This window comes from Selaginella moellendorffii, unplaced genomic scaffold, assembly GCF_000143415.4.
Source record: "Selaginella moellendorffii unplaced genomic scaffold, v1.0 SELMOscaffold_113, whole genome shotgun sequence".
NCBI classification, from domain to species: Eukaryota; Viridiplantae; Streptophyta; class Lycopodiopsida; order Selaginellales; family Selaginellaceae; genus Selaginella; species Selaginella moellendorffii.
The window spans coordinates 494507-520381 of NW_003314374.1; the positions used below are offsets into that span (position 1 = coordinate 494507).

General features: G+C 46.7%; 10 protein-coding genes across 18 annotated transcripts; 5 read left to right on the plus strand and 5 right to left on the minus strand.

Annotated features, from left to right (window-relative positions):
- The first annotated feature begins 2839 nt into the window (after positions 1-2839).
- On the plus strand, positions 2840-7439 carry LOC9660011 (importin-11). Of its 2 annotated transcripts, XR_002991024.1 has the most exons (24): positions 2840-3021; positions 3088-3197; positions 3254-3326; positions 3392-3453; positions 3562-3703; positions 3761-3973; positions 4036-4102; positions 4158-4554; positions 4610-4757; positions 4816-4988; positions 5045-5144; positions 5197-5271; positions 5320-5454; positions 5505-5597; positions 5650-5832; positions 5880-5984; positions 6041-6199; positions 6257-6301; positions 6360-6569; positions 6624-6733; positions 6784-6834; positions 6892-6949; positions 7007-7250; positions 7293-7439. XR_002991024.1 is itself a non-coding variant. In XM_024664680.1 (23 exons), the coding sequence occupies exons 1-23, from the start codon at positions 2890-2892 to the stop codon at positions 7157-7159; spliced, it is 2994 nt and encodes a 997-aa protein (XP_024520448.1). In that variant the 5' UTR covers positions 2840-2889; the 3' UTR covers positions 7160-7439. The 2 variants fall into 2 exon arrangements, 1 of the variants encoding a protein (XP_024520448.1); XM_024664680.1 differs by having other exon boundaries at positions 7007-7439.
- Positions 7440-7935: 496 nt separating this feature from the next.
- On the minus strand, positions 7936-10867 carry LOC9660012 (ATP-dependent DNA helicase DDX11). Its single transcript, XM_024664718.1, has 9 exons — positions 10762-10867; positions 10155-10703; positions 10021-10103; positions 9625-9969; positions 9276-9557; positions 9014-9214; positions 8748-8969; positions 8173-8689; positions 7936-8120 (listed from the first exon to the last, which is right to left on the minus strand). Exons 1-9 carry the CDS (start codon positions 10820-10822, stop codon positions 7936-7938), a joined length of 2445 nt encoding a protein of 814 aa, XP_024520486.1. The 5' UTR covers positions 10823-10867.
- An 87-nt stretch (positions 10868-10954) lies between these two features.
- LOC9660577 (yrdC domain-containing protein, mitochondrial) lies at positions 10955-11932 on the minus strand. Of its 2 annotated transcripts, none has more exons than XM_024664685.1 (4): positions 11792-11932; positions 11554-11729; positions 11196-11487; positions 10955-11133 (listed from the first exon to the last, which is right to left on the minus strand). In XM_024664685.1, exons 1-4 carry the CDS (start codon positions 11920-11922, stop codon positions 11076-11078), a joined length of 657 nt encoding a protein of 218 aa, XP_024520453.1. In that variant the 5' UTR covers positions 11923-11932; the 3' UTR covers positions 10955-11075. The 2 variants fall into 2 exon arrangements, with proteins under 2 accessions (XP_024520453.1, XP_002991001.2); XM_002990955.2 differs by having other exon boundaries at positions 11789-11932.
- A 22-nt stretch (positions 11933-11954) lies between these two features.
- Positions 11955-14022, plus strand: LOC9660578 (phosphatidate phosphatase PAH2). The gene is made up of 10 exons (XM_002990891.2): positions 11955-11974; positions 12156-12178; positions 12514-12992; positions 13054-13127; positions 13182-13266; positions 13327-13413; positions 13475-13547; positions 13607-13650; positions 13699-13827; positions 13905-14022. Exons 1-10 carry the CDS (start codon positions 11955-11957, stop codon positions 13995-13997), a joined length of 1107 nt encoding a protein of 368 aa, XP_002990937.2. The 3' UTR covers positions 13998-14022.
- On the minus strand, positions 13966-15120 carry LOC9660013 (cilia- and flagella-associated protein 20). Of its 2 annotated transcripts, XM_024664684.1 has the most exons (6): positions 15036-15120; positions 14922-14953; positions 14617-14858; positions 14324-14557; positions 14198-14271; positions 13966-14142 (listed from the first exon to the last, which is right to left on the minus strand). In XM_024664684.1, the coding sequence occupies exons 1-6, from the start codon at positions 15086-15088 to the stop codon at positions 14073-14075; spliced, it is 705 nt and encodes a 234-aa protein (XP_024520452.1). In that variant the 5' UTR covers positions 15089-15120; the 3' UTR covers positions 13966-14072. The 2 variants fall into 2 exon arrangements, with proteins under 2 accessions (XP_024520452.1, XP_024520451.1); XM_024664683.1 differs by having other exon boundaries at positions 13966-14271.
- Positions 15121-15228: 108 nt separating this feature from the next.
- LOC9660579 (putative methyltransferase At1g22800, mitochondrial) lies at positions 15229-16913 on the minus strand. The gene is made up of 11 exons (XM_002990957.2): positions 16741-16913; positions 16596-16676; positions 16452-16530; positions 16262-16391; positions 16140-16209; positions 16006-16070; positions 15871-15949; positions 15730-15817; positions 15608-15672; positions 15455-15544; positions 15229-15407 (listed from the first exon to the last, which is right to left on the minus strand). Exons 1-11 carry the CDS (start codon positions 16864-16866, stop codon positions 15294-15296), a joined length of 987 nt encoding a protein of 328 aa, XP_002991003.2. The 5' UTR covers positions 16867-16913; the 3' UTR covers positions 15229-15293.
- An 11-nt stretch (positions 16914-16924) lies between these two features.
- On the plus strand, positions 16925-18216 carry LOC9660580 (vacuolar protein sorting-associated protein 20 homolog 2). Of its 2 annotated transcripts, none has more exons than XM_024664682.1 (7): positions 16925-17043; positions 17121-17273; positions 17346-17498; positions 17563-17646; positions 17708-17939; positions 18026-18060; positions 18107-18216. In XM_024664682.1, the coding sequence occupies exons 1-6, from the start codon at positions 16942-16944 to the stop codon at positions 18049-18051; spliced, it is 750 nt and encodes a 249-aa protein (XP_024520450.1). In that variant the 5' UTR covers positions 16925-16941; the 3' UTR covers positions 18052-18060; positions 18107-18216. The 2 variants fall into 2 exon arrangements, with proteins under 2 accessions (XP_024520450.1, XP_024520449.1); XM_024664681.1 differs by having other exon boundaries at positions 18115-18216.
- A 454-nt stretch (positions 18217-18670) lies between these two features.
- On the plus strand, positions 18671-20736 carry LOC9660014. Of its 5 annotated transcripts, none has more exons than XM_024664752.1 (4): positions 18671-19299; positions 19365-19901; positions 19971-20021; positions 20068-20736. In XM_024664752.1, exons 1-4 carry the CDS (start codon positions 18681-18683, stop codon positions 20280-20282), a joined length of 1422 nt encoding a protein of 473 aa, XP_024520520.1. In that variant the 5' UTR covers positions 18671-18680; the 3' UTR covers positions 20283-20736. The 5 variants fall into 5 exon arrangements, 4 of the variants coding, with proteins under 4 accessions (XP_024520520.1, XP_024520522.1, XP_024520521.1 ...); XM_024664754.1 differs by having other exon boundaries at positions 19365-19908; positions 20068-20294; XR_002991031.1 differs by having other exon boundaries at positions 18671-19908; positions 20068-20294.
- Positions 20737-20827: 91 nt separating this feature from the next.
- LOC9660015 (probable calcium-binding protein CML21) lies at positions 20828-22061 on the plus strand. The gene is made up of 4 exons (XM_024664719.1): positions 20828-21119; positions 21194-21441; positions 21502-21679; positions 21742-22061. The coding sequence occupies exons 1-4, from the start codon at positions 20828-20830 to the stop codon at positions 21855-21857; spliced, it is 834 nt and encodes a 277-aa protein (XP_024520487.1). The 3' UTR covers positions 21858-22061.
- Positions 22062-22134: 73 nt separating this feature from the next.
- On the minus strand, positions 22135-23895 carry LOC9660016 (pentatricopeptide repeat-containing protein At5g27110). The gene has a single exon (XM_002990958.2). The coding sequence runs from the start codon at positions 23893-23895 to the stop codon at positions 22135-22137; it is 1761 nt and encodes a 586-aa protein (XP_002991004.2).
- Between the last annotated feature and the right edge of the window lie 1980 nt (positions 23896-25875).

Sequence of the window (25875 nt, forward strand, 5' to 3'; positions counted from 1 at the left end):
TTTTAGGATTTGATGACGCTTGCCAAGTTGCCACCTTCAAGGTGGTCTTGGCGTTCTACACGAATGGTGACGTGAAAGTTACCTCGCTAGGATCATCAGGTAACAGTGGCAAGGAATGGAAATGTTGGTGCTCGAAAAATTTGCAGGAATCAGCGTGGAGCATGACCTCCTGTTATACTCACTGCTGCAAGCCTGTCGGGTCTGGAGCATCGACGAGGACTGTGTCCTCCTCACCGCTTACAATGCCAAATGGGAGCATCACCCTCGACCACTTCATGTCTGCCTGGACCAAGTTGCGCATGGATGAAGCTCCTGCTCCCGGGTCCTTCTTTGACATCGTCACCTCCTCTGCAGGCCTGGTGCTCATCCCGCAGCTGTTGTGGCCCGACCGTGAGACTCCAAGGGTAAAGTTCACAATGGGAAATTCGATAACCATCAGAAGATAGCTGGTCTAATAATTTACAGACGTGGGAATTGAGGAGTTCAAGTTAGTAAATTTTGTGGTAATAGGATTTTACTACTTGCAATATTTGTAATTCATTTTTACTAGTAAATTAATATATTTGTATACAAAACTACTTTGGTTAGTTTCACTGGTTCAAGCTACAATCATGCTTGTAGGTGCCGAGGTTTTCTTTGTCTAAGATCTTCGACAATCTTCCTCCACAAAGGCAGGAGAGCGTGTCTGCCAAGCAGATGACTACCTTGGCAGAGGTGTTCTTGCTGGAACATCAGATTGAATCGCTTGAGACAATGACCAGCAACGATGTGAGATTTTCTGGCTTCACCAAGAGTGAGTTCACAAATCTCCTGATCAATTATATCTAAAGATGTGCACAATTTGTTCTCCTATGCAGAATGCCTTCGAGGTTTGAAACTTTCTTGGCAGGCTGGAAATTTTGGAGTATCTGGAGGCGTCTGGGAGAACTCTGACTTCGTTGCTAAGAATGAGCTCTTCTTTCTTGACAAGTACGGCATGAAGAAGAGTCATGCTTCTCGCTTCCTGGAACACAAAGAAGAAAACAAACAGCACAAACTTCGACAATGTTGGTGTTATAGTATAGTCAAATACTTGGTGCGATATCACATTTCTTAGATCCAAACCCGAACCTTTGGTTGACGCAGAGTTTTCTGCAATCCTAGAGTGATGGTCTTCAAGGAGTTAGAGAACTCGTTTGCTTTAGCTCGCCGATACCTAAACTGTGACAGCTGCAAGTGTGTCCGACTGCAAAGAAAATTTTAAGCGGCACCTCTTCGTCACCCTCTTTGTCTTCGTCACTGCCAATTCGCTATAAGAACCACCTCTCGATCCACCACAGCTGATCACAAGCAGATATAAAGAATACGTCCTAAACAAGCTTGCACCCCTTTACTCTTTTGCTTTTTAAGCAAAGTAAAGAGCTTGACGAATCACGCTTTGCTGCTTCATTTATAAAGATCATGAATGTTCCAGCGAAAACACAAGATAACCTAGATACAGACAGCTCCATCTTGCCTGCGTTGTATCTGTGAAGAAAATTTCAAGGATTTGTAGCCAGCATTATTAACTTTACGCTGGTGAGAGATCTCCTCAAGATAAAAATTAAAAGTGACATCAGGAAAGTCCAAGATGATTTTGCAAGAACCGCATCAAGAAAAATGAATCAACAACAACATTTCAAAACATGTCCAGGCCTCGTTTTTCTTGGTTGGCAACCGAACTTACAACTGTAAGCAATAGCATGATAGATTAATAGCATTGAAAAGTTTAAATGATACAAGTTTTCAAGCTGGAAAAGCATACTTTATAGAGAAGAACGTTGTTAAGGCCAAAATTGTAAGTGCTGATGGTCGTGCTGGTGGCGTTTCCAGCAGCATCGCGAAAAATTCCCGTGCCACCTTTCACCACAGCAGTAACATCCACAACTCCATTAGTTCTAAACCCCTGGAAGTTGAAGTAGGCTCCGTCCAAATCATAAAACTTGAACTGACCCTTGCGAAAAGAGATCGATCCGTCTGACGCTGTGGAAACAAGCACTGCAAGTAAGACCCCAACTTGTCTCGAGCTGTACTCAGGTCCTTCAGTGAGTTTTGTTGATAAAAGCAGGGGATAGCCAAAGGGATATGGAGGAAGGCGTTTGCATCCACTCCCTGGGATGCTAACAAGGTTTGATACCTGAGAATCGTTAGCAGGAACTCGAATTATATGCGCATAGAACACAAAGCAAGAGCATTTAGAATCTTCCCCATAGGCAGATCCAAGAGTTAGAAAGAGCACAACCAAGATGAGTGTCATGTTATTATTGCCTCCCGAAAGATTGATGAATTTGTGCTAAAGAAAGCAAGTTTGGTTGCCAACCAACGTAGAAAAACGTAGACATGTTTTGAAATGTTACTGTTGATTCTTTTTTATTGATGGGCTCATCCTGGACTTATTATTATTATTGGTTTGCTTAAGCAAACTTGTATGTTAGTGGATATACTTAAAATATGCTTGAATATTCTAAGATATTCTACCATCTAGCGGTTGTTATTCATTTAGATTAATATTGTATTTATAATATATAAACATGTTTATAATTTATAAACTCTTTTAAACCCCTTCTAGTATATTCTTTTTTATTCTATCATCTACAATAAAATTAATCTTGCGTTTATAAATTACAAACATGCTAAACTTTATTTGATTAATAAGTAATAATAAAATTAATATTAAGCAAACCAAGCGTTGCTACAATTTATTATTATTATTAGTATTATGTAATATAATACTATCCATTAAAAAATACCTTCGTGACAAAAACAAAAGGTTCAGGGTTTAAGAAGGAAAGAAAAGGGATATCACATTTTTGTTTGGAGCCCTAACCCGTGTAGGGTTTTTTCCTCAGCTGAGTTCTCTCGCCTCCGGGCATGGCGGCCGATCTCAACGCCGTCTATACGCTCCTCCAGAAGGCGCTGAGCCCGGAAGACTCCATGCGCAAGTCGGCCGAGGCAAATCTCACGGCGCTTGAGAGTCTGCCGGGTTTTTGCTCGTGCCTGCTGGTATGTAAATAAATCCGTTCGATACCTTCCCTCTCCAGGGCTCTCATGGAGAAATTTCGCTTCCAGGAGATCATAGCGACGCGAGACTTGGACGATCAGAGCGACGCGCGATGGCTGGCTTCGGTTTATTTCAAGAACAGCATCAATCGTTACTGGAGACATAGACGCGATGCGCCGTAAGTTGTTTGCGCAATGCGTCTCAGTTATTCTTCTTACGGAATTCTTTTTCCAGTGGGATTCCCTACGCAGAGAAACCATATCTACGTACGAAGCTACTTGGCTTGATAAGGGAGGAGAATCAAAAGGCATGTCCTTGATAGTTTCTTTCTCACAAGCCATTTTTTGTTTACATTCTTTGGTGGATGCACAGGTTGCTGTTCAACTCGCTGTGTTGATCGCAAAGATTGCTCGGATCGACTATCCTCGCGAATGGTATCTCGTAGAGCATTGGCCAAGTTTCACGCATTTTGGTTGCTGGCTGCATTGTCACTAGAGAAAGCGTTTCCAGGCTTGGTTTCATCTGTGGCTCATGGTTTGCAGGCAAGACTTGTTTCCAAATCTGCTACAGAACCTCCAGTCCTCGGACGTGCTTACTACTCTGAGAGTGTATATGGTTCTTTACCAGATATTGAAGGAGCTTTCTACAATGCGTCTCGCAGCACACCAACAGAACTTTCACACGGTATTAGCTCGTCCAGCAATTGACACTGAATGCACCTATTTTAATAGCTTCTTGCAGATCACGTCTCAACTATTCGACTTCACTTGGCAACACTGGTGTGCTGATACTCAGGCTATCGTTAATGAGTTTTCGGCCTTTCTTTCGAGTTCAGATAGATTTGTGTCGTCCACACAAACGTTGCCAATGATCCTCGAGAGATGGTTACTATGCGTAAAAGTTCTCGGTCGTATGCTAGTATTTGGTTTTCCTAGCGATTTGAACTCTGTACAGGTATGGTTGTTCCTGCAGGTGATATTACTAGTCTGATGTTTTATTTTATTCATTCATGATAGGAAGTCCCACCCGTTAAGCAGGTTTGTCCAGCTATCTTACAAACGATTAAGTCGTTCCTGCAGTACAGTAAGATATACTTCAATGTGCAGGGTATACACTCACTCACCATTGTAACTTGCAGGAGCGGCATTTCCTGGCACACATCAATTGCATTCTTTTATGGAGAAGGCACTATTAAAACTTATGAAAGTTCTGGTTACGGTTCAAAATCATCATCCATTCTCGTTCAGCAGCGAGCTTGTGCTTCCTCCAGTCCTCAACTTCGCCTGCGACCAGATAACGGAGCAGAAGTGGGACACTGATTTGTTCGAGCCTTTCTTAATGCGATGCATGCATTGCGTTCAACAAGTATTGCAATGTAAAGCGTATAGGCCAAGTAAAACAGGGCGAGTTCTTGGTGAGATCTCTTTAACAAGAGACGAGACCAAAGCCAAGCTAGCTAGACAGGCTGAACAACTACTGAGCTCGTTACTGGACAAGAAACGCGTGTTGCTGCTATGTGAGACGCTCTTGAGAAGGTTTGCTCTAGAAACACAGCTTCAGTATTCTGACCGTATGCTCTCTATAACCCAGGTACCTTGTCTATACGTCCAAAGATTTGGAAGACTGGGCACAGGATCCAGAAGCATTTCATCACGAGCAATCTCTAGTGCAATATCATGACAAACTTCGACCCTGTGCGGAGGCGCTCTACATTGGATTATTTGAAAATCATCGTGAGGTAGGCTGGCGACGTAAATAGGTACTATGTTCTTGTCGGATCATGTTTTTTGTTACAGGTTCTTACACTTTATGTTGTTGAAGTGCTTCAACAAGTATCACAAGATTGCCCGCCACCAGAACCAGATGCAATTGTGCAGTTAAGCCCGGCTTTGCTTACTAAAGAAGCTGTTTATGCTGGGATTGGTCTTGCATATTATGACCTCCATGACTACATTGACTTCAAGCTTTGGTATGCTTTTGTAACTCACGATTTCAGTATAACCGCAAAAGACTCTGTTTAATCAGGTACGAAGGGGCTTTGGTCAAGGAGTTGAGGAATCTTCATCCCAACAACCGATTACTTCGCAGAAGAATAGCTTGGCTTGTCGGGCAATGGGTCAGTAAGGTATGTAATGGTTGAAATCCTCGGATTCCTAGCTGACTTTAACATTCCTCAGATCGATAAGGATTTGAGGAGGCCGATTTACGTTTCGCTTTTAAGATTGCTTGGCGATGGTGATCTTGCTGTCCAGGTATGTATTCGGCTTGTTTAGTACATACTTGTAAGACCACCCGTGCAGCTAGCTGCTTGCCATTCCTTGCAAACTCTGATTGATGATGTCCACTTCTATGAAGAAGAGTTTGTGGAGTTCGTTTCTCCATGCTTGGAGCTTCTTTTCGTGTTTATGAAAAATGCTCAGGAGCTGGACTCGAAGGTTAGTGTTCTTTATTTCTATATTGTCGTTACTTCTTTTGCGTTGTGCAGCTGCAAGTATTCAGCTTGGTCACGCTTATCATTGAACGCCTTGGGGAGAAAGTCGTGCCTTGCACGGAGAAGATCATGATATTTCTACCTCAAGTACGAGAATTCTCTCCTCTCCTTTTTTTAATGGATTTTTCTTTCGGTGCAGGTTTGGCAGAGCTCTGAGGGACAAAGTCTCTTGAAGATTCAAGTGGTTTTGGCCTTGCAACGGCTTGTTGCAGCCCTTGGTTCACAGTCACCGTGCTGCTATACTCTACTCGTTCCCATCCTACAGCATGTGACTGACGTTAATCAGCCTGATGAGCTCAACATACTAGAAGATGGCTTGCAGGTAGGCAGTTTTTATTAGCTTGATTTCATCGCTAATTTCGTCTATAGCTGTGGAGCACAACTCTTAGACATGCTCCAGTTATGATCTCTGAGCTCCTTGTTTTCTTCCCTCACCTGGTGTCCGCCTTGGAAAGAAGCATCGACCATTTAGAGGTACTTGCAACAAAAAAATTATTTCCCTTTCTCATTGTTATAAATGTTTGGCGCAGGTCTCTATGGGGATCGTTGAAAGCTACGTTCTTCTCGGTGGCGCAGAATTTCTAAGTCGTCATGGTGCTGGTGTAGCCAGCATCTTCAAGATGGTGATTGGTCATGTAAAAGAAAAAGGAACAATTCGCGCGTTATCGGTTCTAGATACGCTGATTCAGGTACTTTACACCTCATTTTGGATCACGCTGCCCTTACTACGTGTTCCTCTCGTGCAGTGTTTTCCTGTGGATGCACCGCCGCTGTTGGAAGAGACCTTGCAGGTAGAGTGTGAGATCAGAATCGGGCTTTGAAGTAACGCTCTTTTGTTTATGTCGGCAGTCGCTCTTCGTGATTGTAATTAATGGCCGGGATGAAAGTGACGCTGTGAGGGCAATGGCGGGAGCTATTCTGGCACGAGTTCTCGTTCAAAACAGTAACTTCTTTGCCCATTTGAGTGAGCAGCCATCTCTGTCGCTCAAGTTGCAACAATCAGGAGTGTCTCTCAGCGCAAGTCCGGTGGTGCTATTTTTCGATTCCTGGCTAGAGAAGGTCGATGTCTGGGCTGACTTTTAAATTTCCACAGCCTCATGACTCGTATGGCAGGTCGATTCCTTGACAACCGCGTCAAAACGAAAGGTGTGCGGGCTTGCGCTTTGCATTTGGTTGACGTCCCGGGAGCCGCTTATACTCGACAGACTGGAGCAAATATTGGGGTGAGGTTTCTGGCTTTGTATTCTCTCTGTGTTTATGGGATTGTTTCCAGAGTGTGCACAAGCATTCTCGAAGATGAGAAGAGCGGAGTTGCAACAGGCAGGTCAGGATATCTTTGCGTGCGTTGTTTTGTCCACTCACCGCCATCTCCTTCCTACAGTGGTGATTACAACTGGCAAAACACAGAAGACGGGAGCGAGTCTTTCAGGAAGCAACAGGTGTGGTTGTGGTTTCCATTCTCTACTCATTGTAACTTGTGATGAAATTCCTTCCAGATTATCAACTCGGATCCTGTGAACAATCTCTCGCTCGCTCCCTTGCTCAAGGAGCAGCTGCGGACTTGTGCCAGCCTCCACGGCGAGGCGGCATTCAACGTTGCTCTGTCGAGATTACACCCCAGGCTGATCACGCAACTACAGCAGCTATGACGGCGATCTCAAATCTCTGGGTGCTCGGTTCTCAAGGACACGCTGTAAAAAAATGCGAGCTAGGTGACAAGTATTTTTTCTCGGGTTTCAAGTAAGTCCATCGTCTATGTACTTCGCTTACCTTTGTGTGCAGGATTTTACTGAGCAAGGCGGGGGGTAAAAATAAATTTTGTGTCGCGTGTTTCGTGTGATGGTCCAAAATGGGATCATAATAATCGTGTAAAAAAAATCAAATTTGTTTTGTTTTAAATATCAACGCTGATTAAATTAAGTTTTAATAGCGAAAAGTCACTTTTTTAAGAGAGGAAGGTAGAACAGATCATACCACGCGCCTTTTCCTTGCCAAGCAGTCCAACTTTCTCGAGCTTGGCATCCAAGAGCTTGATATCCTTGTCTTTAACTTGGAAAGTTGCAATGGGCACCACTTCATAGCCCGATATGTGCTGTCCACACCTCTCGACACATATGTAGATGTGATTTTCCCAATCGTTCCCGGAGCAACAGTCCACCGAGTCCAACACTTCAAAGCTCTTGCCCAGGTAAAAAGCCACAGCCTCTGTGAAACCCATTTGGCCCACAGCTCATCAACGACAGATCTTTTTCGCTTTCTTCTGCCGTGGAATCCTCTCTTTGGGATACTTTGCTCAGTGCTTTTCACCACGTCCCTTGAAAAGGCACCGTAACACAACCCGTCGCATCCACCCATGATGGAACTAAGAGAGAAAAAAGGACTTGGATACTTATAAGAGCGAGTAGTACCTCTAAGCTGGAGAAAACTATTGGTTCATCGGTGGCTTGAAGAACAGCAAAAGCCTGTGAGCCTCTCCAAATCCTCCTCTCACCACCACAAGGTGCTCTTTGATCCATTCCGGGAGCTTTGCTGCCGGCCCTCCCGTGGTTACGTAGCGTCCATCCAGCAAAAGTATGGCAGCGTAGTCTTTTGCATGCCTGATTGCTCGTCCTGTTTGTCACGCTCATTAGATCCCGTGAGAGGGAGTAGCGAGACGTCTTACCAATGGATTGGTTCACGGCCTTGATGCACAGGTTTTCGTAGTAGTCCCTGCCTCTGTGGCCACACTGCTGGAGCGTGAAGCCTGTTCGCTGCTGAGACGGGGGCGAAGAGGATTCTTTCCTGTTCTTGGTGTTGTTTAGCTCGTCGATGTACTTGATCTTCTCGAGGAGTTCCGGATCTCTTGAGCTTGGATACGGTAGCCCGACCATCACCACGCACCGTCCCATTCCATCGCTGAAGTTGATGCCTTCGGACATCTTGCCACCCACGACTGACAGTAGCAAAGCACCACCACCTGTTGTTATGCTTGTCTTGTATTCCTGTAAAACTGCCTCCACTGCGGACGCGTTTCGTGGCTCCCGGAAGATATTTTTCTTTTTGAGAATCGAGGAGAGGATGCCGCTCTTGTCCCAGCACTTGTGTACTTGAGACTCGTACTCGAACGACGGGAAGAAAACCACGATCCCTTCGGGAACAATGACGGATATATTTACCAATAGGCGTCCGAGCTCTTCAATCTGGAAGAAAGGTGTTGAGATGAAAGCAAAACGAGAGTAAGCAAAGGAGAGAACTAACCATTTGTGGCGAGCTGCGAGACTGGTACGTGAAGTCGAATGTCTTTCCTGACGGACCTTTAGCTATCGCCAAGGGCAGGATACTTTCTCCGGGAACAATATGTCCACACGAAAAGAAGTGCAAGCTTTCGTCTGGCACTTGAAAGAGCAAACGATCACGCATCTCGGCAACGGGTTGAAGAGTTCCTCCAGCCAGAATAACTGTTCGTGCCTGCTGGACAACCTGAAACAAGCACTTAAGCTAATAAGATTGAGATGTAGACGTACCTCAGAGAAATGTTTTGCTGCATCCAGCATAAGAAACTTAAACATGCACTCCCCATCCGAGCTTTCAACGATCAAAACGCGGCCATCACTTTGAGCCGTCGTCAGTGACACTAAGAAAGCAGCAAGAGCATGAAACCCGGCTGTGCTACTGGGCGAAAGCTCGTTTTGTTGCGAGAGATACTTGTCTCCATAGCCACTCACCTGAGACGAGAGAAACAGATTAAAATGGACACATCGCGAAACAACAACATAAAAAAAGCACCTTGTTGACGATGTTGCTCTCTTTGATATACCGACATAGCTTGAATAGATTGATGTTGTCAATCCCAAGGGAGAACACAAAGTCATTGATCGTTGTGATCGCTGCTGGAGTTTGAACATCTTGCACCCCTGGTTCTTTCTCTCGAGACCCGACTGACATTAAGCGTTCAAGGAGAGCCTGAACGAGGACAAGCAGCGTCTGAATATAGCGACGATTTGCGGGTGCCAGTCGAGTTCTAAACCTTGAGAGATACTCTGATAGCTGCGAGCTGACTTGCCTAAGCTGCACACCACGACCATTTTCTTAGCAGGCTCCACAAGAAGTAATCCAGCATTTTCCGATATAGAACCTGGAGGGTCGAGAGTTGAGAGCTGTAGGTGTTCGTGACGGTGTCTACCAGGTTGTGTGCCTCGTCGAAGATGACCACCGAGTCCTTCAAGTTGATTCCCAGTGACTCGCGAGTGGCAGCGTGAAGGAGGGACTGATACGGTAGCACCACGACTTGAGCCATCGGAAGTGAATTCCGAGAGCCATAATAGGGACAGCTTCCAAGCTTCTGGCCGAGATGCACCAAGTCTTCAATGTCCATAGGCTGGGAAGCCACCACTGCTTCCTTGAATTGCTTTCGCTGACGCTGCTTCTTAAGAAAAGGACATGCCGAGGTTTTCGACTTGATCACTCTTTGGTCATCCACCTGAAAGAAGTTGTGATGAGAAACAAAGGAAGGAGAGTTCCGTGTAGATACCTTTTGGCTCGACGACTTCTTTTTCTTTTGAAGATCTAGGCAGCGGTCATTGATCCTGGAAGCACTCCCTAGCTTGAGTACGTCTACGCAAGCCAGCCCCACGTCAAGAGCCAGCTAAAGAGAACCAGCCAAACCTTGGTTGACGCACAGAGTTTTTCGCGATCCGAGAGCGATGGTCTTCAAGGAGGTAGAGAAACTCGTTCGTTTCAGCTCTCTGATAAACTGGGACAGCTGCGAGTGTGTCCGGCTGCAAAAGAAGATTTTAAGCGGCACCGCTTCTCCTTCGTCACCCTCTTCGTCGTCTTCGTCACTGTCACTAGATTCAGGCTTTCGTTTCATGGTGGTGGTCGATTCACCAGCACCACCGTCACTGCTGTAGTCTTCCAGCAAAAACTCCTCATCGTCTTCGCCTTCCACAGCAGCCTGTAAAGATTTCGATTTCCTGTGTGAATCTCTCTGCCTTCTCTGCGAGGAAGAATCGTCCGGAGTGCCAAAGAAATCACCGCATTTCTTCTTCACCACTTTTGCCTTCGTGCCTACCAGCTTGTCTCGCTTTGTTGAGAATTCTTTCATCCACTCCGGCTCATCAGAATCCTTGTCATCTCCTCCTCTGCTTGAATCACTACCTCTATCTTCCAGCCACTGGAGCACGCTGCAAATAAGGCTCAGAGTCTTCCCAGTCCCTGCGGCAAGAGACCTCTCCTCACATTCGTTCCCCAAGCAGCAAAAGGAAGCCATTACCTGTAGGACTCTCGACGATCGCGACGCCGCCTTTCTCCAATGCGCCATAGACCGCTCGCATCAGCTGGAGCTGGATCGCGTATGGCTGGAAGGGGAATGCCGGGAATTGTTCCCTCGCCATGGGAGCAAAAACCCTAGTTGGGTTTAAGAAAAAAAGTTGACTTGACTGCAAAGATTGCGTTGACTGACTGCATTGATAGATTTTGAGCATTGCGATTGCTAAACCCCATTCATTTTCTGGATCATGAGTCAGAGAATATTCCTTCTTGGATAAACCCTAATAACAGTCAAATGGTTGACTGGCCCTCGTTGACTTAACTCCGTTCGCTTAGACCATGTCTAATGAGGCATTTTTTTGTTTCTTGCAAGGCACTACCACAAAGACAAGAGATACGTCAAGAGCAGAGAAAAAGAGAAGAAAGAACAAGGATTACCTTCCAGCTCGAAGAACTTTAAAGCTGGCTTCTGCCGTGAGATCCACTATTGTCGATCCCGCTCGGCCAGCCGAGAGCTCCCCGGCATCGAAAACCGCGGCGCACTGGGGCCACAAGTGCTCGAATTCCTCCACGCAGATGCTGCTGGGCCTGCTGCTCGTGTTGGCGCTGGTGAGAGCGAGCGCTCCGTCGAAAGCTCTCGCAACCGAGCGTATGAAATCGCTGTCTGGAATCCGGATGCCAATGCTCAGCAATCCAGGATTCAGCGATTTCTCCAGCTCGCTCTTGTCACCTGCGATCAAAATCTGTAAGTTTCTATCATCTCTCGCGCTAAAAGAGAGAGTTTGCTCTCGCCCACCTCGATTCAAGACGAGAGTCACGGGCCCCGGGAGCAAATCGTGCAGGAGAGCGTCTGGAAGATGATCGATCCGAGCGTATCTCTTCAAGTCGGGGACGTCGGCCACGCACACGGCCAGGGGACTGCCGGCATTCCGGCCCTTGATGTCGTAAATCCTCTCCACGGCCACTCTAGAGCTGGAATTCGAGATGAAGAAAATGGAGGTAAATTCTTTGCGAGAGAGAGGATTAGTTACCACGCATCCGCCGCCAGGCCATAGAGTGTATCGGTTGGGACGGAGATGACATCGCCTCGGCGGAGCGCAGCTATGGCGTGCCTCACATTCTCCTGGGTCGCCGCCAAAACCTTCTCCGACACAAAGCTCCCCATTCACAACACACGTAAGCCCTAAAATTTCTAAAATGGGTTTAAAGCGACTGGGGTAATGAAAGGAGATTTTCTCAATTATCTCGTGGTGATAAAACTTGCAAGTTTTAGCAGCTTAGCGTTTGTTCTCTATTGGGTGTGTCTTAAAGTGTAGATCGAATCAATAACATTCTAGAAAAACATTGGAGCTCTTCTACAAATGAAGCTTTGATCGCTGTCTTTGTTTTTGTTGGTAGAGTATCGAAATTGAGCTGGAGAGGTTAGTAGTCCTACTTTTCCTATTTTCTTCGTCTTCTTTCCAAAAGAAGATGTGACTGGAAGACAACGAGTTCCTCAAGAGCTTAAACCGGAAAAGTCTGAAGAATAATTGGTGTATTCTCAGAATTATTACGATTTAAAAATGGATTCATCGAGCCGACTCCAACAAAAAAAATCCCTGGATTTGTTCTTGAGTAGTGGCAAGTCTTACTGAAGACACGTCAAGAGCGAGAAAAAGGCGCCATATAAAGTTAAAACCAATACTGACCGTTGGTAGCAAGTTTAAACCGTGGCCGTCGATGCTAGGGTACAGAATTTAAATTCTTTCATGTTTAGGGCGACGCTACGACAGCTTCTTCCGCTCAAGGTACTGGATCCAGGCCGCCTCGAGTTTCCAGCGATTCCGCTTCCACCCGCGAGCGATCTCCAGCGGCGCGGTAGATATTCTAGTGGTGGAGCAGCCACAGGGCGGATTGAAATGCAGCCCCTGGCATGTCCGGTTTGGTCGATTCCAGGGCTTCTTGCGCAGGGAAGAGAGGATTGTGGGGATAGCAGTGAACGATGTGGATTCGGGGTTTCATATGTATTTGAATCGCAAAGGGCAGGTCCATTTCTTCAAGAACAGTGAGGAGGAGGAAGAAAGGAAAGTAGTGGGCGGTTTTGTGAGGAGCTTCTATCGGAGAAAGAGATGGTTTGTGAGGCGTAGGCTTGCAAGTTTGACACCGACATCGCAGCAGCTAGAATCGCTCAACTTGAAACAAGGCAGGAACAAGATCACTTTCACGTTTGCGACTCGCGTTCTTGGTAAGAGACAGGTACAAAGCCATGGTTTTTTTTTCTTCTTGGTGTTGTTCTTTCTTACGGAAGAATGCACAGGTTGATGCTGGAATTTATTTGCTCCACTGGAGATCCAAGCTTGTGGTCTCGGATGTTGATGGAACAATCACAAAGTAAGGATTTTTCTGCGTTTGAAGTTTTGAGTTCGCGAGTTTGTCTTGCTGCAGGTCGGATGTTCTTGGCCAATTCATGCCTTGGATCGGCCGAGACTGGTCACAAGCTGGAGTGACACCACTTTTCTCTGCGATTAAGGTTTCTCTTTTTATGATTCGATTGAATTTTACGTTTATTTATTTATTTATTTTCGACCAGGACAATGGATACAAACTTATATTCCTCAGTTCGAGAGCAATTACACAATCTTCCAGTACTCGCAAGTTCTTGACAGATCTAGAACAAGTAACTTAATCGAGTTTTCTGGTTGATAAAATCTCTCAGTTCTTTGATCTTGAAAACACAGAATGGTGTGAAGCTTCCCGATGGACCTATCGTCATATCTCCGGATGGAATTTTTCCATCTTTGTATAGAGAAGGTCAGTGGATTGCCTCGATTGTTTGTTAAACTCAAGCGTGTTTTTCTCTCTTCTTGCAGTGGTGCGACGACTTCCGCAAGAATTCAAGATCGCGTGCTTGCAGGTAAATTAGTTGAGCTCTTTGATCGTTGGTTTTGAAACGCTTCACCAGGAAATCAGATCTCTTTTCCCTCGGGATTGCAATCCATTCTATGCGGGGTTTGGGAACCGCGACACTGATGTGATAACCTACCTCGAAGTTGGAATTCCTAAAGACAGGATCTTTACTATCAATCCAAAGGTACTTTCGATCGTCTTTTTTTTTTTTTTTCGTTTTTCTCGTGGATGGATCAATCAAGTTTGATGTTTCGGAAGCAGGGCGAGCTCATTGCGAGCACTGCAGTGAACGTTAAGTGCTACTTATCTCTGCACAAGCTCGTTAACGAAATGTTTCCTGGCATTTGTGAATAAACAGAAGCAAAGCAGTGCTTATATACTTACTATCCTCCCCTGCTAGCTATGGAAGATCTACATTCGCACAAAGTATCAAACACGGGTACCATCGACGTCAGAAATCCTTGTGCAGTTTTTAAGCTCCAGTGTAGTAACGCGTTTCCTGCATCAAGAGCAAAGATCTGAGAACGAAGTAGAGCAGAAAAAAGGCGTTATACTTTTGTAGATTTGGCCTGGCTCGCAAAATATCGCCAGGCTGTGGCTCATCCACTGTCAATGGATCAATCTTCTTCTGGAAGAACGAAAACCAAAATTTAAGATCACGAAACAATGCGTGAACTTACTTTTTGCTTCACCAGCTTGAACTCGGCAGGGAGCTCCTCGTTTGGATAAAGCTGCGAGGAGAAGTAAATTCTCCGGATCCGACAATTCGCATGGACTTGCACTCGAAGAGCTTCCACATATTTCGTACCATAAGCACGCCGGGTATAGTCTGCCAAGTTAAACTCAATCTGGTTCCATCCCGGTTGCAATCTCACAGGCGTAGAACATATCAATGGTCTCACCCTCGAGTTGGACTGTGCAAAGCAGGCGTTACACAGAACAGAAAGAGAAATTTTAACTGACCGCTGAATACCTCAAAGTTGGAGACCCGGAGATACCGCATCTCGTTGACACTGTCAAGTATCAACACCTCGAAACCAAAGTACGTCCCCAGGTTCTTGACAATCATCACCAAGTGGTGGTGCTTGATTCCCAGGGACAGCTTCGGATCCGAGGGACAAGTGATAGAATTCTTCTTGACATTCTGGCCGATGATCTCAATCGTGTTCAGCTCGCAGTCCTCGTCCACAACTCTTTTGATGTGTCCATTCTCCACTGCTCAGGACGAGAATGTATGAGTACAGTGGATCCAAAAGCCAAGAATAAGAGCTACGATACCTTCGTGCCTCCATATGTAGAGTGGCTTGAGCCTGCAAGACTAACGAAGAAAAGAAAGCACCAAAGAATCAGCAAAACGCCCAAAAAGGATTGGATCAAACTCAGTATACTGACCAGTCACTGTAAAGCAGCGTCAAAAACGCGTACTGGGGAGTGTTCTTGAACATGGCTGCTGCTGCTGCTGCTGCCGGGAGGAAGACGAAGTCATGTGAAAGGCAGTTAGGATTCCACGTGGATCGATTCTTCGGCCGTTCGATCTCATTCCTTATCAGTTTCTATGAAAATTCGGATGAATCGACAAAACAAAGAAAATGAAGAGACGATTAGATCAAACTCTCAAGAATGTGTGTTACCTATGCTTTCTTTCTCTCTCTATTTTTTGTCTCCGAGAGCCTTCTCAATGTCTGCAAAGGAAACGGTTCCGGAGCCTCTTCTTGCGGGTTTTTGTTGAGAGGAATGTGGACTCCATCCTCCCATATAAATAACCTGTTTGTTCATAAAGTTAGTGAAGGGAAAAGGAACTTTAAACACACCTGAAAAGTCGCGGGGATTGATCCATCTTCCTCTCGAAACATGGACTCGTAAATGGCGGCCGCAGCCAACGCAGTGTCTCGCTTCAAGATCTGTGAAAACGCAGTTTGCACAGGTTCAGAAAAGAAATATAAAGTCCAGCTTTGCTGACGTACCGGGTTTCGCTGAATCAGGCAGTTCATCTCACCCATTTGTCGGATGTGATCGATTAAGTCCATAGCTGAGAGGTAGCATATTAAGAGGCGATCGCATAAAAAAAGGTGGAAGATTTACTGACCACTAGAATATTTCATAACGTAGTCCTGGATGTCCACAGCTGGAATTGCAAAGCCTGCCCGTGTTAAGAGATTTCCAGCATCACTGACCTGATGATCAGCACTGCCAGGTTTAATCGGAAAAACTTGTCTAGCAAACTTACACGAGAGAATGGAGAAACTCGTGGACTGATTCCACCTTCTCTTTCCAGCTGAGCCAAATGACACGAGATTCTGAGCTCTCTGCGTCGAAGAAACAGTCCGGTGTGAAATTTAAAACGAGAAAGGTGAGAACGCACCGGAGAGTGTCTCCGCCAAAGATTGATGCCAGAAAGAAGCCGTCCGGTTTCAAGGCTTGTCGAAACTGCAGCAAAGATTCCATCATCACACATGGAAATCTTCCTAGAAAAATGAAAACAAGATTTTCACTTACCTGTGTCATTGCACCAGGAACGTTGTTTACCCAGTGTAGTCCCAAGCAAGAAACAACCAAGTCCAGGGAGCTTAAAAGCCATGAAGTTAGTTTTTCAACTCTTCGTTTCACGCAAGTAGTACCCTGGTTTGATGGGAAGAAACTCCTCGTCGGCAACGAGATGGACGCACTCCATTTCAGAGGCGCTTGATTCCGCGCATTTGTTCAGCATTGGGAGTGATAGATCCATCATGAAAAGTTTCTCCACGCCGCCTGTATAGATCGATCTTTGCCATGAGCCAAGCTTTCACGAAAGCAAAGAAAGAAAATTACCTCTTCCTTTGAGAAGTTTTTGGACATAGTCCAGAGCTCCACCTACATTGAGAGCAACTGGAAATTGTCGCTTACAATCCTGGAAGAACGCAAAAATCTAAGAAAAAAGAACAAAGAAAGAAAAGATCGATGTGTGATTGTTACCAGGAGCCGATCGAGAAGAGTCTCAGTGACGGATTCCATCAAAGAATTATCATCCGCGCGCAGCACCGCTGCCCTGTCCCTCTGGAAATAGGAGGAGAGAAATATTTCCCAGAGAGAAGAGAAGAGGTTCTAGCTCTCTAAGTACCTGGCTGCGCTTAAGCTTGCGATCGAAGATATTCATGGGCGCCTCGCCTGGATCTTGCGACGCCATCGCCAGAGCTCGCCGCCATTCTCTCAGCGCCTGCCGCCGCGACGCCATCGCCATCGCCATGGAGACCAAATTCCCGCGATGGAGAGAATATACCCTCTTCCCAGAGGCTAGGGTTTTTCATCCATCAGGCACAAAATGGGAAATTTGTTCGTGAAGAAGCCTCGCGTCACGGATGTGGATCGGGCGATTCTCACGCTCAAGACGCAGCGGCGACGCCTCGCGCAGTATCAGCAGCAGGTTAGCGAGCAACCGCGGTGGAAGTTTTCTTCTCTCGCGATCGCGCATTTTGCTCACCCATTCGTCGCGTTTTCTAGGTCGAGATTGTGATCCAGAAGGAGCAGGATGCCGCGCGGCAGCTGGTTCGAGAGAAGAGGAAGGATCGAGCGTTGCTAGCTCTGAAGAAGAAGAAGGCGCAAGAAGAGCTACTCAAGCAAGTGGATGTTTGGCTTGTAAATGTCGAACAACAGGTAGAATTCGATCGAACTTTGGTATTGTCCATTGCTCACGGTTGGAAAAAAAAAAAATCACTTGACTTGCAGCTAGCAGATATCGAGATCGCTGCCAAGCAAAAGGCTGTTTTCGAGAGCCTCAAAGCTGGCACCCAAGCGATCAAAGACCTCCAAAGCGAGATCAACATCGATGACGTCCAAAAGCTCATGGATGACACAGCGGAAGCCAAGGCTTACCAAGACGTGACGCTTCTATGCAATCTCTTTCTTTGCATGAATTCACAGAGCTTTTGCGCTTGTGTTGCAGGAAATCGATGCCGTGCTGGGACAGAAGCTCTCAACAGAAGACAACGAGGAAGTTCTAGCTGAACTTGCCGAGATGGAAGTGAAGGTATTACTCAACTCAATATTCCTCGCTCTCTCGTTTACTCGAAAGTTTCTTCTTTTTGTAGATGGCTCTGGAGGACATGCCCGCCGTTCCAGACGTCCCGATGACGGACAGACCCGAAGCAGCGGAGCCAGCTAAAGTTCCAGTTGCCGAGCAAGCCGAGACACAATACTCCGACATCGAGGCAGTGATGGGAAGCAACCAGAAGAAACTCGTAGAGGACGACGATGTAGATATGCTCGATCTTCCAGAAGTTCCCAGCACAATACAGAGAAGGAAAAAAGAAGCGGCCAAGGGTAAGTGCTTCCATCCATCTCAGAGGATTAAAAGCGTGTTCTTATCACCTCTTTTTCTTTTTTCGTTTTGTTCTTCTTTTTCGCAGCGCGCGTGGATCCATTGGTAGCGTAAGAACAGTAGGTGAGGCTCACGCCATTTTCTATGTTTGATTCTAACGGTTTGATAGGTTTGTAGATTTTATTAGGCGGCCACTGTTCCTGGCACCAAAAGCAGCCATTACGCGATTGTCTGTATTAACTTCTCTAGATTTAGCGGCATTTTTCCGCTTTCTTTTCCTTCTTGATTGATTGACATTTGCCGCGGTACTTTGATGTTGGTTAGGTGCTCTCCTGATCATGACGTGTTTTTCTTCAGCCAGGTAAAACTTCCAAGGAATCGAGATTAGTTTAACTGCAAATCTCTAATACCGTTTTTTCTTAAGATGGCTGGACTGGACGGGTGATTTATTCAAAGCCAAAGACGACAATCACGCAATGCGGGCAGCGGAGAGATTGATGAAGCGGCCGGGATTTTTCCCTTTCACTCCATGAAGAAAGTAAAGTAGAAGAAAGCTCGGTGATTTCTAGTAAAACCATGCTTATAAGCCGATGGGTCGTGTGCAGGCCATGCATGGAGGAAGAGATGGCGATTAAAAAGGTGAGCCAACCCAGTGGTTGGTGCTAGCCGCCCTATTGGAAAAAGGAAGGAGGTGGTGGTGGTGGTGGTGGTGGCTTCTCTCTTTTAGGGGAAGAGGGAAGGCGATGAAGCTCGAGGAGCCAAGGAGGCGGCGGCGGTGGTCGGGCGAGGACTGGGCGGTTCTCCCGTCGGAGCTCCTCGATCTCATCCTCCTCCGCCTCCCGCTGCTGGCCATCGTCCGAGCACGCAGCGTCTGCAAGAGCTGGAACGACGCCATCCAATCGCCGGGCTTTGCTCACAGGAAAGCGCTGCTGGATCACGAGCTGGGCTGTGTCCCAAAAGGCTGGCTCGTCACTCTCATCGGGCGTTACAAGAAGAAATGGGTGTGGCTGTATGATCCGCGCTCGGGGCTTCGCCACCAGATCACGCTCCCGGCCTCGCTCAAGGGGACCTTTTACGAGGCGGTGGTCGTGGGTGGATTCATCTTCATCGAGGCCGGCTGCGTCAACTGCGATGACAACTTTTCGTCGAGGTACCTGGCCTGGAACCCGATCACCGGCTTCGTCAAGGAGCTCTTCGTCCCCCAGGCCGGCTGCCTCGCGGTGGTGTCCACGAACCGCAGCCTCAAAGTCTACTCGCTTAAACCCAGCGGCGGTGGTGAAGAGAGCAAGAAGATCTTGTCCGGCCTGGCGGGGTCGTGGCACAGGGTCGCCTTCCTCACTTACCGGAACCAGTTCTTCTTCGGTACGTACAGCAACGGGCTTGTCTACAGCACTAAGGCCTTCCGTGACAGGACGCTCACGGCACAGGACATGATCACTTTGAAAATCTCGGGAGTGGAGCTTCCGCCGCAGCTGGAGAGGAAGTGCCGGTGGGGGCTCAAGCTTCTCAACTCGGAGGGGAGCTTGCTGCTGCTGGTGGCATGCACGCCGCTGAGGCGCGATGGGAACCGAATGCAAGTGTGGAGGCTCATCGATGGCGCTCCTCCGGGGGCGAGGTGGGAGTTTATCAGTGCGATGCCGGAGGAGTTTTACGAGCTGGTCTTCCGGGGCAAGGTGACGCAGCACAACTGGAGGTGCGCGGCGGTGGATCATCTGGTGTACGTCTCGAGCTCGCACCGCCGGGTGGAGCAGCAGGAAGGGGTGGTGGTGCTGGACTTGAGGACTTCCAGGTGGAGCAACGTGGAGCCGGTTCACCACGAGAGGCAGCATTGCCCGTGGTCGGCTCCCGCTGCGTTTTATCCCTCGTTCGCTTCGCTGGACGACTCGGCCATGCCTCCGCAGCCAAAGTTCTCGCCGGAAGACGTTGGGACAAGCCAGCCGAGGCCGGCGTTTCTTCGATCAATGGTGTGAGGTCTGTGGAGATTTGGAAGAGAGATTGGAGCTCTGACTGTGTTTTTTGCTTTCCTTTGCAAGGCGATAAGAAGAAGAAAAAAGAGTACACAAGTCTTATCCTGCGAGTTGGAGGTAACCAAATCGGTTTTGCTTCTAACTGTAATGCTGCTTTGGCCAGATGAACCGACTGCCTTTCTTGTCCAAGTGCTCGTTCTCCGTTGCGTCAATCGGGTCTTGATCGTCCTCGCCGTGATTCACTTTATTTTGCGACCACTGCAAAGATGTCAGTTCAGTCCACCCTTTTTCTTTCCGGAACATTTTTTCATTCCTCTCGGTTCGCGTTTTGTTTACCATTTCCACGAGTACTTTGTACTTGAGGTCCATCAAGTTTAGCTTCTCCTTGAGGTTCTTCATCTCCTGTTCTTGCCTGGCGTACTTGATGATCTCCCTCTCCTGTTTGATCGTCAACAGGTTGCTATCCATTTCGAGTCGAGCGGGTTTACCAGTGAGACTTTCTCCTTCCGGAGCCGTAAAACTTCCTCGTGCATTTTTCCCGCGGTGGGCTCACTCACTGGAGAAACAGGAAGAGATTCAGCGCAAGAAGCAAAACGAGAATCGATTTTTTCCTCCGACCTGGACACCAGTGCCCGTGAGAATTGCACTGGAACTGCTGGCTGTTGAGATTGATCGTGATCGGCTCGAGAGTGGTGTCCAGTTTCTTGACATTCATCACCTCGCTCGGAATTTGCTGCTGCTGTGGCGAGGAAACTCTCTTTCTCATCAAATCTCTGCACAAAAAATGTAAGAACCAGAGAATCAAATCTATGAATGAATGTTACTTGAAGAATCCCATTGCGAGAAGATCAAGCTCTTTGTTTGTTTCAGAGGAGCCCTAATCAGATGGACCAACGGCCGTGTCACAGTCATGTGAAAGTGACATGGTAGTTGGGCCGAGAATACCGGCCGACTGGTGCCACGTGGCTGCATGCCATCGAAGAGAGATTTTTAGGGCTCATTTGGAAACCCTAACAGCGCTGGGGATGGGCATCAAGGGGAGCAAGGATGTGCAATTGAATGACGTCTCCAAGATCGAGAGGAGAATGGTGGAGGCGATGCGCAAGCGCGCCAAGGCTGGACCATCGCCCTTCAAATCCTTCAACAGCATTCTCATGAAATTCCCAAAGATTGACAAGTCCTTCGAGCAAGTGAGGGGCGTCTTCAAGAAATTTGGTAACTTCCCCTCTCTCTCTTTCGCGATAGCTTTGCTTATAAGATCCGTGTTCTTTGGATCTATCGCATCGCAGACAAGGATGATAGTGGAACCATCGATCTGGAGGAACTCAAGACGTGCTTCCGAGAGCTCCAGGTGGAGTTTACTGATACCGAGGTGAAAGCGTTCCATGAGGAGAGCGACATGGACAAGAGCAAAGGTGTGGACTTCAAGGAGTTTATCATCGTTCTAGCGTTGGTTTATCTGCTGGGCGAGACTGGCGCCAAGCCCGTCAAGCAAAAAGAGGAGGACAAAGGCAAGGGGTCTCAACTGAAAAATCTCGTAAGTGCTAAGCTTTCCTCTTGCTGCTTTTTGTTCTTCCAAGCTGAGAACCTTCTCTAGAAATCTCGCATTGGTTTAGCGGAGCTTGAGTCGACTTTCGAGACGATTGTAGACACTTTCAGGTTTTTCGACAAGGATGGCGATGGCTACGTGAGCAGGAAGGAGATGATCACGGCCATTAACGAGGCTTCTCCGGGGCAGTCCTCGTCGGGCGAGAGCATCGGCGTCAAGAGATTTGGTAACTCTCAAGAAAAAACCAGAAACTTCCGTAACTTTCTTCATGCTTCTCGTACTCGACAGAGGAAATGGATTGGGACAAGAATGGGATGATCACGTTTAAGGAGTTTCTGTTTGCTTTTACTGATTGGGTTGGGATCGAAGAAGAAGAAGATGCAGACGAAGACGAGGAAGAATGAAACGTGAAGCCAAACTCGTTGTCCGGATGAGTTTTTTTTTTTTTTGTTCTCCTAACACATTCTCTGGAGGTAATTCGCTACTAGACCAAAGGTGGACATCGCTTTAGAGGTCCCTCCCTTGACAAGCTTGATATGATTTACTAGCAATATAAACAACAGCATTTGATCCCAAGTAACTCAGGAAACCTGTGCCAGAAACAGAAACGGGAAGAGAATTGAAATACAATACCCTGAGGGATGCCATGCTACGTAACTTCGATCATGGCCACACAAACACTTAACTTGCAAAGTTTGTGAGCATGTTGTGGAGTAGAGAGTATGCACCAAGGTGGCATGGGTTCAACTGCAGAACACGCCGCACAATCCTGCACCCCAGACAGAAGTCATTCTGCATTCTGCACGCACCCAGCAGCGCCATGTACGTTTCTACATCAACTTCAAACGGAATCACCCGAATCAACTCATCGGCTTGAGTTAGCCACCCCGCCCTCGCCAGGAGATCCACAACACACGCGTAGTGTTCCACCGCTTGAGAGATCTTTCGGTCATCGGCCATGGAGGAAAAGAAGTCTCTTCCTCGATCAATCATCCCCGCGTGGCTGCATGCAGTGAGAAGGCACACGTAAGTTACAGCGTCGAAATCCACCCCGTGGAGCTCCATTTCGAGATAAAGCTCGAAAAACTCCGGGAGTCTGGATTCGTGAGCGTATGCCGCCAGCGTCGTCGTCCATGCGCAAGAATCCGGAATTCTTTGCTCCTCGATGATCCTCTGAGCTCGATCCGGGAAGCCACACCCGCAGTACATCTCCACGACCGCGATCGCGAGCTTTGAATCGCGAGCGAGCGTGATGGAGCCTTGGCGATCGATACGAGCGTGGATCTCGCAGCCCAGATCAAAATCTCTGGCTTGCGAGCACGACGCTAGCACGCTCTGGAATGTGATCTCGTTGGGTTCCAGCGCTGATTCCATTCTCTGGAAGAGATGGATCACTTCACGGTGATTGCCCTGTTGGACGTACGCTGAAATGATAGAGTTCCAGCTTACAACATCTCTGTTCTTGATCAAATCGAAAACTTTCCTTGCGTCTTCTACGCAGCCACACTTGCCGTAGAGATTGATGAGCGAATTCGCCACGAATTCATTCTCTTCCAGCATCGATCTTCTCTTTTGATCCCTCGCGATCATCCTGTGTATCTGTCGGCCCTCTTCTAGGCACCTCAAGATCGAGCACGCATTTAGAACCGCAACGAACGTCACCGCATCAGGATGGATCTCTCGGATGCTGGCCATTTCTCTGTAGATCTCGAGCGCTCTGGCCGGATGCCCCGATCGTGTGTAGGCCGATATGATCGCCGTCCAGACGTGGGCGCTTCTCGATCTGTGCTTGATCCGATCAAACACCCCTCTCGCCTCGTCCAGCCTACCGCATTTGCCGTAGAAATCGATGAGCGCGCTCGCCACGATCGCGTTCTCTTCCAGCCCCATGGATCGAACCTGGCAGTGGATGATCTTTCCCTGCGAGAGATCCAGCAGTCCACAGCACGCAGCGATGGCATTGACGAACGTCGCGGGCGTCGGCCGCAAATCCATCTCTTTGTATAGCTCCAAAGCCTTGCCAAAATGTCCACACTGGGTATTTGCTCTAATCATCGTGTTCCAAGATATTACGTTTCTTTCTTTTACATTTTCAAATATATTCCTCGCTAGATCTAAGAAACCGCAATTCGAATACATGTTCATCAGCGCATTTGCAACTGCGGCATTGGATTCGAGATTTCTTTCTCGAATCTTTGAGTGGAGTGCTTTGCCCTGTGTTAGATCCTTGCTCGATGAGCAGGCGTCCAGAGCGGCGGTGTAGGTGAAGGCATCGGGATGGAATCCCTGCGATTCCAGCTCATGGTAGAGGTGGATCGCTTGGCGGCCATGTCCATTTCGGGCATAAGCAGTGATGATGGCAGTCCACGACACTAAATCTTTGTTGGGGATGGCATCAAAAACATCCCACGCGCGCTGCAAGCTGCCGCATTTGCCATACATTTTTATCAGTGTGGTGGCTTGTGCTAATAGCACCATAAAAGAAGCTAACCATAAGGCTTGGACTTGCCACCTTTTTCTCCTAGAGGTCCTGGGTTCAATATTTAAAACAAGATTTAAAACATATAAGATTGAATTGATTCTATAAATATGCTCATGCTTGCACTAATTTTCCTAAGGTCTTATACTAGCAAATGATTATAGGATGGAGGTTTTGTTTGAGAATACCTACCTGAAATAGTCCGGAAATCTTAGAACCATCCCCAATGCCTATCAAAAGCTACAATTGTTGAGGATCAAGGAGACGAAGAATTATCAAAAGCTTTAAGCTTTTGCATTTTAATTTTTTCTTATGTTTGTGGTTAGCTTTTACAAAATTTCTTTTCCCTTTTTAACAAAGGGGAGAATTCTTTTATTTTCCTTTAGTTGAAGGGAAACTCACCACCCTTCAAATTTATGTCTTGCACCTTAGCACAATAGAATAGAGTGGGTGGCACCATTTGGCCCACCCTTGACTAACATGGCAAAACCCTAGTGAACCCAGTTATAATCACTTGTCCCAGTAACATCAATTGTATGCAAACATGCTGACTTGAAAACTAGTTTCTTTGTCACCACCACCAGATTTATACTCCCTTACATTGAGAGACTTGTGCTGGAGCTCATGGATCTTGACGACTGTGGACATTGAGGCCAGTTGAGCATACAATCCCAGCTTCACCATCCAGCCATAGGGGATGGCCCTCGATGTATCTTCTTCTTCCCAGTTTTTCCAAATTTTCTAGGATCATTATTTTCATCCTTGATGTATCCTTTTGGTTCCATAATAAAGGCTCTACTTTGCTAAGTTTAGAGGGTGTTCACTTATAGTAAATGTAAGTTCTTGAGTTTGGACTTCCCATCACCTAGCCTAATACTATTCAAACTTAAGGACACTTAATCTTAAATATCCTAAAACTCTTAACCGAATGGAAAAGGAGGTGCATTTTTGTTCATGGGCCCTTTCCCTTTATATTTGAACCCTATAGATCGTCTCTTAAATTGTTTTTTTTAGTTATTTTATAATCCACCATGCTTCCCTGCAAGTTCATGCCTTCCTGAACGGAAGTTGAGAGCTGCAACTCTCCTGAGAGCCCCGCTCTCTTGACACCCTACCCCTTGAGTCAAGCCCAACGGGAGCAAATTGGACCTGCCAAATGTCAATTAACATGTGGTGTGATTCCCCTAGCCAACCAACAAAGTCAGACCCAAGACCCTTTTGATACAACATGTAAACTCCTAAGTTTGGACTTCCCGAGAGGTCACTTAACTTAGTACTATTCAAACCCAAAGACGCTTAACCCCAAATATCCCAAGATTTTTAACCGATTGGAAAAAGGGGTGCATTCTTGTTTATGGGCCCTTTCCCTCTATATTTAAACGCTATGGATCATGTCTCAAATCGTTCTTTTTGGTTGTTTATAGTAAATCTCCATAATATTTTCTATTGTGGGCTTTATCTAAGCCCAACCTAAGGAATAAGGTTCTTAGTTCAAAATGTTGATTTAAACTATTGGTAATGGTGTGGCTTGGTCAAGGTGACCAAGTGGGAAAGACATCTAAGGGAAATGAACTACGATAATATAATGGTATCATGAGTTCAAAAAAATAATCTCTATAGAAAGACTCATGGGTGAGTCGCAAACTTCACAAGGATTTTATCTTTATTTAGCCATAAAATCACTTAGTGATCTAACTTTGACACTTTAATAAATTTGCTAATAGGTACTAAGTCTTCCAGAACTTTAAGTTGTTGACCATGACCCTAAAGACATCCCCTACACTTGGCAGTGCGCCCAAATCAACCCTTTTGGCCAGAGGTTCATAGCAACTAAGCTTGGTTTTTTCTATTTCATTCACCACATCCTTAGTGCCACTTGCACCAAAGTGTTCAAGTTAGATATTTTAAGCTTTAACACTAAGTAATATAACTATGCATCACGA

Coding starts and splice junctions, on each gene's coding strand:
- LOC9660015 (XM_024664719.1), top strand. CDS start 20,828: ATGGTAGTTGGGCCGAGAATACCGGCCGACTGGTGCCACGTGGCTGCA. Junction 21,442..21,501: donor GGTCTCAACTGAAAAATCTC/GTAAGTGCTAAG, acceptor AACCTTCTCTAG/AAATCTCGCATTGGTTTAGC. Junction 21,680..21,741: donor CATCGGCGTCAAGAGATTTG/GTAACTCTCAAG, acceptor CGTACTCGACAG/AGGAAATGGATTGGGACAAG.
- LOC9660580 (XM_024664682.1), top strand. CDS start 16,942: ATGGGAAATTTGTTCGTGAAGAAGCCTCGCGTCACGGATGTGGATCGG. Junction 17,647..17,707: donor TTGCCGAGATGGAAGTGAAG/GTATTACTCAAC, acceptor TTCTTTTTGTAG/ATGGCTCTGGAGGACATGCC. Junction 17,940..18,025: donor GAAAAAAGAAGCGGCCAAGG/GTAAGTGCTTCC, acceptor TCTTTTTCGCAG/CGCGCGTGGATCCATTGGTA.
- LOC9660012 (XM_024664718.1), bottom strand. CDS start 10,822: ATGCGAGCGGTCTATGGCGCATTGGAGAAAGGCGGCGTCGCGATCGTC. Junction 9,970..10,020: donor AGAAGTCGTCGAGCCAAAAG/GTATCTACACGG, acceptor AACTTCTTTCAG/GTGGATGACCAAAGAGTGAT. Junction 8,970..9,013: donor CAGCAAAACATTTCTCTGAG/GTACGTCTACAT, acceptor TGCTTGTTTCAG/GTTGTCCAGCAGGCACGAAC.
- LOC9660014 (XM_024664751.1), top strand. CDS start 18,681: ATGAAGCTCGAGGAGCCAAGGAGGCGGCGGCGGTGGTCGGGCGAGGAC. Junction 19,902..19,970: donor CGGCGTTTCTTCGATCAATG/GTGTGAGGTCTG, acceptor TTCCTTTGCAAG/GCGATAAGAAGAAGAAAAAA.
- LOC9660011 (XM_024664680.1), top strand. CDS start 2,890: ATGGCGGCCGATCTCAACGCCGTCTATACGCTCCTCCAGAAGGCGCTG. Junction 5,985..6,040: donor GAAGCATCGACCATTTAGAG/GTACTTGCAACA, acceptor TGTTTGGCGCAG/GTCTCTATGGGGATCGTTGA. Junction 6,302..6,359: donor TGTTGGAAGAGACCTTGCAG/GTAGAGTGTGAG, acceptor TTATGTCGGCAG/TCGCTCTTCGTGATTGTAAT.
- LOC9660013 (XM_024664683.1), bottom strand. CDS start 15,088: ATGTTCAAGAACACTCCCCAGTACGCGTTTTTGACGCTGCTTTACAGT. Junction 14,954..15,035: donor ACGCTGCTTTACAGTGACTG/GTCAGTATACTG, acceptor TTAGTCTTGCAG/GCTCAAGCCACTCTACATAT. Junction 14,272..14,323: donor TCAAGCTGGTGAAGCAAAAA/GTAAGTTCACGC, acceptor TCGTTCTTCCAG/AAGAAGATTGATCCATTGAC.
- LOC9660016 (XM_002990958.2), bottom strand. CDS start 23,895: ATGTATGGCAAATGCGGCAGCTTGCAGCGCGCGTGGGATGTTTTTGAT.
- LOC9660578 (XM_002990891.2), top strand. CDS start 11,955: ATGGGTTTAAAGCGACTGGG. Junction 12,993..13,053: donor GCGTTCTTGGTAAGAGACAG/GTACAAAGCCAT, acceptor AAGAATGCACAG/GTTGATGCTGGAATTTATTT. Junction 13,128..13,181: donor GTTGATGGAACAATCACAAA/GTAAGGATTTTT, acceptor GTCTTGCTGCAG/GTCGGATGTTCTTGGCCAAT.
- LOC9660579 (XM_002990957.2), bottom strand. CDS start 16,866: ATGGCGATGGCGATGGCGTCGCGGCGGCAGGCGCTGAGAGAATGGCGG. Junction 16,210..16,261: donor TTTCTTCCCATCAAACCAGG/GTACTACTTGCG, acceptor ATGGCTTTTAAG/CTCCCTGGACTTGGTTGTTT. Junction 15,408..15,454: donor CAATCCCCGCGACTTTTCAG/GTGTGTTTAAAG, acceptor ATGAACAAACAG/GTTATTTATATGGGAGGATG.
- LOC9660577 (XM_002990955.2), bottom strand. CDS start 11,922: ATGGGGAGCTTTGTGTCGGAGAAGGTTTTGGCGGCGACCCAGGAGAAT. Junction 11,488..11,553: donor GACTCTCGTCTTGAATCGAG/GTGGGCGAGAGC, acceptor TTTTGATCGCAG/GTGACAAGAGCGAGCTGGAG. Junction 11,134..11,195: donor AAAGTTCTTCGAGCTGGAAG/GTAATCCTTGTT, acceptor TCTTTGTGGTAG/TGCCTTGCAAGAAACAAAAA.